Source organism: Rhinolophus sinicus, chromosome 9, assembly GCF_057876585.1.
Source record: "Rhinolophus sinicus isolate RSI-liver-muscle chromosome 9, RSI-T2T, whole genome shotgun sequence".
In the NCBI taxonomy this organism is placed as follows: Eukaryota; Metazoa; Chordata; class Mammalia; order Chiroptera; family Rhinolophidae; genus Rhinolophus; species Rhinolophus sinicus.
The window spans coordinates 4,480,397-4,492,434 of record NC_142509.1 but is presented as its reverse complement, the minus strand read 5'-3'; the positions used below and the strand labels follow the sequence as shown (position 1 = coordinate 4,492,434).

The 12,038-nt window shown below is 45.9% G+C and overlaps 1 protein-coding gene across 16 annotated transcripts in view; it reads right to left on the bottom strand.

Moving 5' to 3' along the window:
- The window catches only part of GRAMD1B (GRAM domain containing 1B), a 239,107-nt gene that overhangs the window by 120,177 nt on the left and 106,892 nt on the right, over positions 1 to 12,038 (bottom strand). For 2 of the 16 annotated variants that reach the window (XM_074321145.2, XM_074321143.2), the window contains exon 1: positions 8,117 to 8,418. The exons of 9 other annotated variants lie outside the window; for them this stretch is intronic. In XM_074321145.2, the coding sequence (XP_074177246.1) occupies positions 8,117 to 8,226 (110 nt within the window). In that variant the 5' untranslated portion in view covers positions 8,227 to 8,418. Of the gene's footprint in view, positions 1 to 8,116; positions 8,422 to 12,038 lie in introns of those variants that run through there. 5 more of the 16 variants (XM_074321166.2, XM_074321151.2, XM_074321144.2 and 2 more) reach the window with 4 other exon arrangements.

Here is a 12,038-nt window from a genome sequence, read left to right as displayed (position 1 = left end):
GGAGCCACACTATCCACAACCTGCCGTCCACTTCTCTGCAATCCGCAACCCACACTCCACTGTGCTGACTGCAATCTGTGCTTGCCAGCCACCATCTTCTTGCTAGCCCCCATTTTTTGCTAGCATAGCCACGGCAGTTATATTAGTGGCCAATGGCTCACTGGTTACAGCTGACGGCCAACTAGCCACAGCTGATGGCCATCCAATCACAGTTGATGGCCATTTACTACCTGAGCCAGCACCTTTCTACGTGAGGCCGAGAGCCTGGAAACTGCACTCCTGGCTCTGTCCCCACAGGCAGATAAACATAAAGAGCATGACTTTCAAGCCATTCTGCTTAGCTGTGAAGTTTGACTGAACATACCTGCCATCTGTGTGGGCTTGGGCAAGTTACTTAGCCTCTCTGTGCCCCTATTTCTTCATCTATGAGACAGGGATGATGATATTCCTCAGCTCAGAGGCTGCTATGAAGATTAAATGAGATAACTAACATAAGTAAAGGGCTGAGACTCGTGCCTGGCACAATTACAATAAAACTACCTAAGTGTTAGGTGTTATTTACTTATTTGTTTTAATTCAGTGGTTTACCTCCCGTCTTCCCCTATCCACGTGATATATCCTACCCCGGCATGAAATTTTAAGACCCCTGCAGAGTTGGTGATGGTGGAGGTAGACTGGACAGAAAACAAACCCACCTGCTTTTTCAGGCGAATAAAGACATTAATACAGCAAAGAAGACAGTCATTAGAATAAGGAAAACGGATAATGAAAAGAACTACAACAGGTAATGCTGAACAGTAATGGACATTAAGGAGGACGTGTAGGGAAATTTGAGAAAAAAAGTCATCAAAGAACAATAGACGAGTCCAAAATGAATATAAAGAAGGGAAAGAAAGATTCACAAAGAAAATCGGGGAAAGCGATCGTGTTGGCAGTGGAAGCAGAAAGGAGACTAAGCAATGTTAAACTCAAAGTGGAAATTTCCATGCGAGGATTTGACCACAGCGTCTGAAAAAGGCTATGGATGGAAAGAAAGGACCCAGCACGAAATGGCAGAAACTAGAGAGACGGCAGCAAATACTACAAAGTTCAAGTCTGATGGTTTTGCAAAGCTGAACTGCTCTCTGGAGAAGTTGGGTGTTGTGGGAGGGCTGGGGTGGAGAGTTTCTGAAGTAGTCAGGACAACTAGGGAATGAAATGGGTGGAAAGGACTAAGGTTCAGGTTCTAGGAGGAAAGGAAATAGCCTTAGGCACTAGTCACCCATAGCTCTGGACCCCCCAGCGAGGAGTGAGAGAGGAGGAAGGAGTGAGAGGAGAAGGGAGGAAAGGGCTATTCAAGTGCAAGTCCCAGCTGGCTGGATAAAGGGCATCAGCCTCCCACCGCTGCTCACATAGGGAAGCTCAGACCTTGTGTCAGACTCAGGGTCTTTGCTGGTATCTGCAGTTTTACATTGGAGTTCCTCAGGGTAAAATGAGGTAGGCAAAAAGAGACCCATCTCTTTTAGCTGCTAGCAATTTCTGAGACCTCCCAAGCAACAGGAATACTGGATGTCAATATCACCTCCACACCAGCCTCTAGAACTGGACAGGGCAGTGTAGCTAACTGGTTAGAGTTAAACTGCCTGGATTCAAATTCCAGCCCATCATTTAATAGCTGTGTGATCTTACATAAGTTATGAAACCTCTCTAATCCTCAGTTTTCTTATCTATAAAGAAAGGAGGTAATAGCAATACTGTTTCATAGAAAAATGGAGGTAATAGCAATACTGTTTCATAGAAAAAATGGTGAATTTAAACGAGAGCACTGTGACTAACACATAAGAGGCACATTCAATAAATGTTAACCAAAATAATGTTGTCTTTACAATTACTATATGAAGGGCACTCAGGAGGGTGCGAACACCAGGAGTTCCCCCAAACCTCCAGGCCATCTGCACTTGGTGCCAATGCAAAGCTGGCACTGGTCTGGTTACACAACTGCTCCCCTTACCTGCCATCTCCAGGCCCAATCACAGCAACTCCAGCCCGCAGTCCCCTGTCCTGCACTTTCAAATGATCAATTTGGGCAAGTGCCTCAGAAATGGAAAGGGTCATAAATGCACAGGGCAGATCATTTGCCCATTCCCTGTCCTGGAGGTTCACTCCCATGCCTGTGCCAATTTTCACCAAAGACCTACAAGCGGGCTGCAGGGAAGTTCATAGCCTTTCACACAAGGGTTCATAGTGAGGATATATGGGAAGACACATGATTAACTGAGCAGGGGGTCCGCAGGGAAGGGAGAGGGAGAAGGCCAATAATATTGCCTGACCTTTCTATGGTGCACGGTTAATGGCAGCCACATGTTTCCATTGTACAAGCAACAGTCCATGCAGACTGTGGAGGCTGGTGCTGGTAGGAGAGTTAGGATGGAAGACGTAGGGGTTGCCTGAATGCCATTGGGACCTCACTCGGTGCAGGCCACTGGCAAGACCCTCTAGTGACTACTGCTGAAGCTGAGAGAAAAACAAGATAAGGTGACAGACTATGGACACAGATCCTTGGACAGTCCCTGAGCAGCAGCAATCTCAGGGACGCCTGCTGCACGAGAGGGTTTCACTCCCCCATTCTTCTCCATAGCTGCCAGAACAGGCCAGTGGGAACTGAGAAAAAGTCTCTATGTTGGGAGTGCTGTCCTTCAGTGATCAGGTCTTTTCTAGGGAACGAGGCTGAAAGACGCAGTTACAGATCTCTGCCAATTCTGGGACTAGGGACTGGGGAGGAAATACAAAGCCAGCAACACACAAAGGAAAATGTGGAGAGGAATGCTTCCAGAGCCTACTACCCTCTCCAGACTGTCCTTTGGTTTCCTTCCGAAGGATACTGGCTCCAATGTGGAGGTCTGCCACTATAGCACTTACATCCAGAAAGTAAACAGGCCATTAAGCTACAGGAGCTGGGTGAGGCAGGAAACGAAAGAAGGACCAAAGAAAATGTCATTTAAATGTTCAAGGAAAAAAATCATTGGCCCCAGAGGCATCTGAGTAGAAGATCTAAAGAGAACATACAAACCCATTTGCACAGTAACTCCCACCAGCAATTCTTGCTTTTCATTGGCAGTTTCCCTCTCCTAGTGTCCTCTCTTCCTAAGAGGTGGGAGCTATCTTGCCAGGCAGACACCCCTGCCCTCCACAGTTGTAGCAGAGTCCAGGCTCTCCTTTTGCTTTCTGCCTGCTGACTCAGGAGGGATCTCACTGCCGCGGAGGGATCACATGGCCACTCCCTCCCGTCCTGGCAAAGCCACAGCCTGCTGGGGGTGCTGGTAAGCCCAGAGAGAGAAGGGAGGGAGGGAAGCTGAAGAACCTTTGCAGACCATGCAGATGCCCAGAAGGGCTTCGTGTGGTGCCTGCAGCAAGGTAACAACAGGTTTGTTCTACAGTTTAGGCATAACAGTGAAAACGAAAGAAAGCACCAGAAAAGGGAGTGTCAAAGAAATGTACTGGATTTTTCCTAATATAATTTGTTAAAATCCTACGGCACTTCTCAAAATCAACAAGGCATTAGAAATATACTTTTAAAATATTTTTAAAAAATTATCTGGCCCTCAGACATACTTAACTGGATCATTCAGAATCACTGGGGTCTGTTCTCTCCTTGTCAATTTGTTTCCTGTTCTGTCTGGTTTCCAAGCTTTCCAAGAGATAACCTTCATTAACAAACTCACTTATACACCTCCCTGTGTGGGGCTTCAATTCTAGGAAGTTGGTAAAGAAAGATCCATCAGATGTAAGGAAAAGCAGCTTCTGCACTGGACGCCAAGTACCCCATTAGCCACATGGATCCTTTCTCAAGGGGAAGTCACCGTGTTGCAAACCAAAATGAGCCTGGAGTGATTATCAGCTGGATAATGACAGTGGACAATCTAAGCCTCCATTTCTTTACCTAGAAAATGGGTAGAATAGTAACTTCCCTTACAAGGTTGTCATTATGATTAAATAGCACAGTGTTGAGCACATAATAAGCTCTCAAAATAGCGGCTATTATCAGTACTAATAAATAATACCTCAGAACTTATATTGTGCCCACAAACTAAGTACACAGACACTCTGTCTTGTCTTGGGTTTGCCCTTCTCATTTGCAGTAGTTTCCTGTAGGACTCTTTACTGAAACAAATCCCAATTAACATCCTTAGCTAATTTCCCAACATGGAAGTTATTCATAGAAAGGCAGAGAAACATTTGATGTAGGTATTGAAAAAGAAATTCATGAATTAGGAAGGATTGGAGAGTATTTGACCCCTTCGATCCCTTCTTAAGGGCTCCTTAGTCTGGGTTCTAGATACGTTCTATACCCTTATTTGTAAGGGCAACGATGTAAACAAATTCAGCCACCTGAGAATGTGCCCACTGGGTAAGGTTCCCAGAGAAGGAAACAAGTAACAGTTCAGTTTCACTTCTAGAGGGAAAGGTGTTGAGCGGGTGACATTGATCACTTTGTGGATCTCAAAGGAAGTCTGTTGTACAGCTAAATTAATAAACTGAGAATTTCAAAAGTCCAACCCTGAATTCTACTTACTAACTCACCCATCATGCTCACACAAAGAATGGCACAATCGAGCTTTTGCGTTATGTTCTGGAGGGAAAGGGGGGTCCATTCCCTGAGCCCTTCTACTAGCCCCCGACCATTATGAACCAGGTTTACAGCAGGGTTTCTCTGCAGATCAACTAGAAGAGTTTCCCCTTCAGACAGCAGAGGAAGGGCAAAGAGGGAGGGAGCCCAGCAGGTAACAGCTTGTCACTCACATGCTAAGGATAAGAAGAAGCATCCAGCAATCTAGAAAGTTGGTGACAGCCAAGATGAAATGATGAATTTAATTACACATCGCCACCTCACCCCCTTTTCTCCTTGCTCCAGACTGACAATTCTTGGGCTATGCAGAAGATAGGCAAGGGAAAAACAGAAGCTATGCACTGATACCAATCTTCCCAAGCTAGGGGTAAAAAGGCACCAAGGGTCTACCAGAGGCTCCCTAAAACTGATGTCACAGTCCAGGAATGGGACACTAAGGCTCTTCCTGTCCTAGCCCTACTAAATTGTATGCTTGATACTAGCTAGAGCAGCGGTAACAAGAGGCTTGGGGCCACAGGGCAAGTTTCTCAAACTGTGGTCCAAGACCATCTGAGTCAGCATTACTCGGGATACGTGTTAACTGTGCACATTCCTAGACAGACCCCAGTTAACATGACTCTAAATTCAAAAGAGGGGCCCAGGAATCTGCATACTGAATCAGCTCTGCGTGACTCTGAAACCATGGCAACGTTGAGTTACAGTGCTTTCGAAACCCAGTCTCCCAAGTAGGCTGGCAGCTCATAATAAAGGGGATATGAGCACTTACCCATGGCAATAAAGGAAGAAAATATTAGAACTTACATTCTTTTTATATCACCCTTTTAAATTTTCTGCTTAATTGTATAATACAGAAAATATTTAGTACTGTAGTGCATGTGTAGGACTGATATAAATACACTTATATATTATATCGGTGGTACATGCTCAAAAAATTTTTCCTGACAGAGGTTTGCCACCAAACTGGAGCATCGATGACTTCTGGTGCAATGACTGCACCACCCAGGTGGGAAAACAGTGAGTGGTCTCTACAAACAGCTGCACTGAGCTTACATTAGTAATCAGTGACACGCTGAAAAAAGAACACACAGATTTGGGCCTCCAACTGCATCTCAACCCTGGAGTAAGAGGGAGCCAAAGCATCGCAAAGCACAGGAAGCCCGCGTTGTGGGGTCTCTGCGGGGGCCTGCAGTCGCTCCCTCACATTCCTCTTCACCCAGGCTTGCAGGAGGGTGGGGCCGCTACCAGCAGGAAGCAGAGACGGTAGGAAATGAAACTTACCAACCATCCTGCCAATTGTCTACATCTACAGCTGTGGCATCAGCAGAGATAGTTTGCTGAGCTATAATTAATAACCCCTTCCTCAGGCAAAAAAGGAGAAATGCAGCAGGAGGAGAAACACAGAGCAGGTGATGGTTACACCTGCAGACAGTTCTGCTGACAGCAGTAAAAGCGGTCAGGACTGCCAGAGAGAAGCTACAAACTGGGAAAATGGGGAGGGAGGGGAAGAGAGGAGTGCCCACTTACTTTTCAGCCCTGCTACCAAAAGTCAGAGCTTGGCCCAGACATAAAACATGGTTCTTCTCTCTCCTATCTGAACACACTATGTGCTGTCTTCCACAGACAGTGCAATCCCTAAGCATATCTGTATGTGACTCAATGAAAGGAAAACACATGAGGGGCGGTCACAGATCAAACCATTTCCATTAGCATGAAAATGTCAGGAGATTAACAGAGGTATAAGGGCTAGTCAGTGGTCCTCAATTTGGGGCATAGTCACAGAATCCCATGATCATAAGCTGTTAGAGCTCGCAAAAAGCCTTAGTTATTCATGTATCCATTTACTCATTTAACAAATATTTATGGAGCACGTACCATGTATCAGGCTCTGTACCAAGTGTTGGGTGCACAATAGTAAATAAAACAAAGACAGTCCCTGCTTTCATGAAGTTCAGGGACTAGTGAGGGAGACAAACAACCAAGCCAACAAAGAGATACATGATTAGTGCTAAGATGGAAAATAAGCTGGGAAAGTGAGGGCTAGTATTTATGTGACTAGTTTCCCCTGGCAACTAAGGAATCATCACACCTCACATCTCACGGACTTGTTCACGGCTCACCCTAACCAAGGTCTCCAACCTACAATTCTCTAGTAGCTCAATAGTCACCTTCCACTTACCGCACAGGCTTAGCCCATGTCTACTGTTTACTGACAATCATAATAACAAAAGCTACCATTTACTGAGTGCTAAACACAGTGGTAAGTACTTTTCCCATTTTATCTCATTTTGAGCCCCACAACCTCCACAAAGTAGCTCCATTTTTAAGGCAGGAAACAGAGTCAGAGAGTATAAAATGATTTTGGGAAAGGACCACTGCCACTAAGTGGTAGAGCCAGAATTTAAACTAAGGGCATTCGGTCTTCAAAGCGTTCCTAAGTTACACCTGACAATTGCAGAGAGAACCCTGTCTCTGCCACCAGCACCACACCACTGGATCAGAGGACCTCTGACTCTACCACTATCCGTCAGGTGTCTGTCTACCGTGTACAAGGCACAGCCCCAGGTAATCAGTACCTGAGAAGCCGTCTCATCAGAGGAAGGACTCGGTCTCTGTTCACTACCCTCAAAACTTCTGCCGTGAGAACATCCCTGAGGAGAAAACTTGTCAATAGATGGCTAAACACTCATGGGCATCTATGTCTGTGCATGCTCACACACGTACACATGCCCATGAGTTTATATGCCCCTCTCTCTCCATTGCTTGCCAGCCTCCGAATTTAACTCTGATTCTATGGGTGGGAACCTCTTTCTCCTCCAGGACACCTGCTCCCCTCTGCTCGTCACAAAGGCCGAGGCACAGCATGTTCAGCAATGAGCCACTGCACGACAACCCTGCCAGGGATGGAGCCCATGTTAGGAAATAGCATCCCATGCCTCGCGTATGCTGGGATCTCCCCAGCGGCCTGCTCTAACAGCTCTGGAGTCAGAACAAAGTGCATCATGAGTGGATATAAGCAGTGTACACACTGAGTCAACAGCTCCCAATGCCTCACTCATAGGTCCCTATCACTGGAAGGGCGATACCGGCACCCCCCAAAGACACCAGGGCATCTTAAATCAGGTAGAATATACCATTCTCTACAGCGCCTTTCTCTTGGGAACTCTAAGTTCTTTACCAACTGAAGTAATTTACCATGAAAGAAGAAAATAATGATCCTGGCCAGTTATGGAGAACCTGGAGAGCCATGTAACCTCCTTGGGAGATACACAGTGAGTCCCAGTCAAGCATTCCACTCACACCAAAGGCCACCAGCCTCTGTCCTTTACCTTCAGCCTCTTGCAACAAATCACTGTCTCCCTCTTAGCAGGAGGGAACTATTTGGCAAGGAACTACAATATCCCCAAACATAGGAGCCAATCCCAAAAGCCTCTGTCAAAAGCCCCAGCTAATCCCAATCAGCCAAGAGTCAATCCCTCATGCCCTTATCTCCAGGGGCCCCCTGCCACCTACTTGGCTCGTAGAAAGAACAGCTTCTTCCTCAGGGAGGAGACATGGTAGTGACAGGTCTGCTTTACAGCCGTGCTGCACGAGACGGTCTCGGAGTGCAGGTAGTGTACCATGCTGGGCTCAGGGGACAGCCCGCCACATGGCAGCTGAGGCCGCGAGGGCTGGGGGCTCACTCCGGAGCTGCTTGGACCTGCTGCCTCTGCAGTTCCTTCAGCTGTCTCCCGTGGTTCCCGCACCTGAGCGCTCTCTGCCCTGATGTTCAACACAAAACACCGGCAGGTGGAGGGCCCAGAGGGGGAAAGCGTGAGGCTCCGTGCTACCAGGATCCCTTCTAACTTCAACCTAAGCCACAGCTCCAAACAGAGCCCTTCTCCATCATTCAACACCTGGCAGCACTCTGGGCACTTGGTGAATTTCCTCTCCTCCTTTGTCCTCAGACAGGGAGGATGGAGCTGTACCTGCATGATGTCAGCTGCTGGTGCAAGAAAGAAGGGGAGGGCTGGCAGGCACTGCTCCCAGAGGGTTTGCTACTTGGCTCCTTCCTCTGGGCGAGGGAGCTGACTACAGAGATCACCTGAGTGTCCACGGGGCCACGGGGAATTCAGCGGCCAAGCAGGTAGATGGAGCTAGAGTGCTCTGGAAATAGGCTATTTGGGACAGTTTCTAGGATAGAATAAGCAGAATTGAAAACATTTTTCCATCTAATAGGAAGACGTGGCAGGATCTGAGCAAGAGGCCTGCATTCTGGCCTTGCTTCAACTCCAGAGGCCTGCCCTTTGGCCTCAAATTCCATTATCTTGGTTTTTCCATTTGTTCATTCACGAATTCCGCAAATACCTGCCGAGCACTTACTCTGTACCAAACATATATGTGTCTATCAGTTTCTATCCTCCAGGGCCTCATAGGCTAGTGGGGAGACAAACAAGTCAACCAAGGAGTACACAGCACAGGGCACGTGCTAGACAGAATTAACCACAGCCTGTCACTACGCCTGTATCACCGGCATGAGGAAGCCCTCCCTGCCCCACCTGGAGGAAACGAGGGTGAGTTCTAGTAGGACATGTAAAACATGAACGTCTTCTAAACTAGTCAGAGAAAAGGTGATATAAGAAACCCCAAGTTAATTATACCCAAACCTCATACTATTCCCATTCCACCTTTCTTGATCTAAGGGCCGATCTTATTAGTATTTCCTATTACACAGAGGAACTAGATCCTGCTGCTATGAACCTCCTCACCTTCCTACCACATCACCTAGGAACTCAGCTGCACCCATACCCATTACTGTCTCCTAGTCAAAGCTAATCCTTTCACCTGTGATCTAGACCCATCTTTTCCTGGTCACATCCGGAAACCTTGCCTCCTCATCTTTCAGTACCTACCTGAGTAAGCTGGAATCTCAGAACTAACTGAAGCTCTCCCTTCTCTCTCACACTCTACGTCCAATCCATCACCAAGTTTTGGATATTTTATCCTAAACGTATCTTGAATTCACCTACTTCTTTTTCTTCATGACCACCATCCCAAGTCAAGCTACCACGATCCTTTGCTGGACTATCATAATAGCCTCTTAACTGCCCCAGCTGATCTCTCTGTACCCACCAGGGCTGCCTCCATCCTTTCTCTGCATTGTAATCTTTTCAGATTGCAAATCTGATCCTGCCACTTCCCCTCTTAAAGACTTGCAACGGCTTCTTGAGGCTCTCAGCATACTCAAGTGCTTGTAATGATCAACCAAGCTGTGCCCCATCTTATCTCATCTCATCTCATCTGTCTCATCTCACTGGTTCCTTCTCACCTCAGACTCATCCTTCTGGTCTTAGCTCAACCATTACACTCTCATCTCTGCCCGCTCCTATCCAGTCCAAGTTCTTTGACACACCCTCTCATGGAACCATGTTCCCCTTTAATGCATCTGTCCAAGTTTGTATTTTCTATGTTATACACTCAGTTGTGTTAATATTGTTGCCTCAACAGACTGAAGACTCACAAGTACATACCCTGTTTCTCCAAAAATAAGACCTAGCCAGACAGTCGGCACTAATGAGTCTTTCGGAGCAAAAATTAATACAAGACTCGGTATTATATGATATTATACTTCATTATAATATTATATTAAAGACCCAGCTTTATATTATAGTAAAATAAGACCGCGTCTTATATTAATTTTTGCTCCAAAAGATGCATCAGAGCTGATTGTCCAGCGAGGTCTTATTTTCGGGGAAACATGGTAGTACATAATTGGTAAATGTTTATTGAGTGAGTGAATGAATGAATGATGTCCTCTGTGAAATTATCATCCTTGATCTACAGGTTTCTACTTCAGAGATTTAAAAAGTGCTTGTGTGTCCCTATATTAAAATAAAAATTCTCCCCAAACCACCGCTGCTTCGTCCTCTGGCTATGAGCTCTATTTCTCTCCTTCCCAGGCCGGCTTCTAGGATGAGTTCTCCATGCTCAGTCTCTCTGCCCTCCACTCATATATACTCCTCTAAACCTTCTCTGCGGTCACCAGTGACCTCCTAACTGTCACCGCAGAAGATCCTTCTTAGTTCCCCTCTTATCTGTCTCTACCCGCTTTGACTTTTCCTTCTTGCTTCTGTATTTCAGTCTCCTACTTCTCTTGGCTTCAGTGGGCAACCTGTTACATGTTCCTACTTCCTTCTCCTCTGCTTGAACTGTGCTAATCCTAAGATTCTTACCTCAACTACTGTCTCATATCCAAACAAGAAGCTTTAGTCCTGTCTCCTGAGCTTCAAACGGGTATAGCCAACTGCCTAGTGTACCTCCACACTTACATTCTCCATAGGTAGTTTAGACTCTACGTGTCTAAATTAAACTCACTACCACTATCTTCAAATTGCTCCCCCTTTACCCAATATTTTAATAATATAACATCAATAATAATAATAGCAAGCATATATATCAGCCATGTGCCAGGCACTCGTACTATTCTAATCATCACACACACTCAATCCTCAACCCTATGAGGCATGAACTGTTATTATACCCATTTTATTGATGAGGAGAGTGAAGCACAAAGTGAAGTGATTTGCCCAAGATCATACAGCAAGCAGTGGAAGCACAATCACAACCCAGGCAGGTATTTAACGTCTAAGACTATGCTACCTTTTATTTGCTGCCCAAGCGAGAAACATTAGATCTAAGTCTTGTCAAACCTATTTAATAAATTTATTTAATTGGTTTTTCCTTTTCTGTCCTTTTGACCATAATTCAGAAATCTGCCCATCTGGTCTGTTTAAATATCACATCAGTAAGCTGTCCCTTCCCACAAAACTTAAGACTGGTCCCAAAAAACTTTGGTCCACCACATCTTTCTTTTTCATTTTCTTTAGAGCATTTATTATACTACTTGATGTTTTCTTATTTTTTGTTTGTAGTATCTGTCTCCCCTCATTAGATAGTAAGTAACATGAGAGACAATAATTATCTTGTTCATAGCTGTACCCCCCACTGCCTGCAAGAGTATGCGCTCAATAAATACTTATTGAATGTGGGAACGAATGGGTAAACAATGGCCACATCTATCCTTGGCTATCTGTTTCTAGTGTTCGCCCTGAAATCCATCTTCCACACTAGGACCAAAGTGATTTTTCTCACAAGAATATCTGAGAGTGACCTGGGCCCCTTCTTCCTCAAATATCCTTCTGTGGGGACAGAACCAGGAGTGCAGTTTCCAGGCTCTCACCCTCATGTGGAAAGGTGCTCACTCGGGTAGTAAATGGCCATCAGCTGTGGCTAGTTGGCCGTCAGCTGTGGCTAGTTGGCCATCAGCTGTAACCAGTGAGCCACTGGCCGCTAATATAACTGCCGTGGCTACGCTAGCAAAAAATGGGGCTAGCAAGAAGATGGTGGCTGAGCTAGCAAGAGCGAATTGCAGTTAGCACAGCGGATTGCAGCTAGC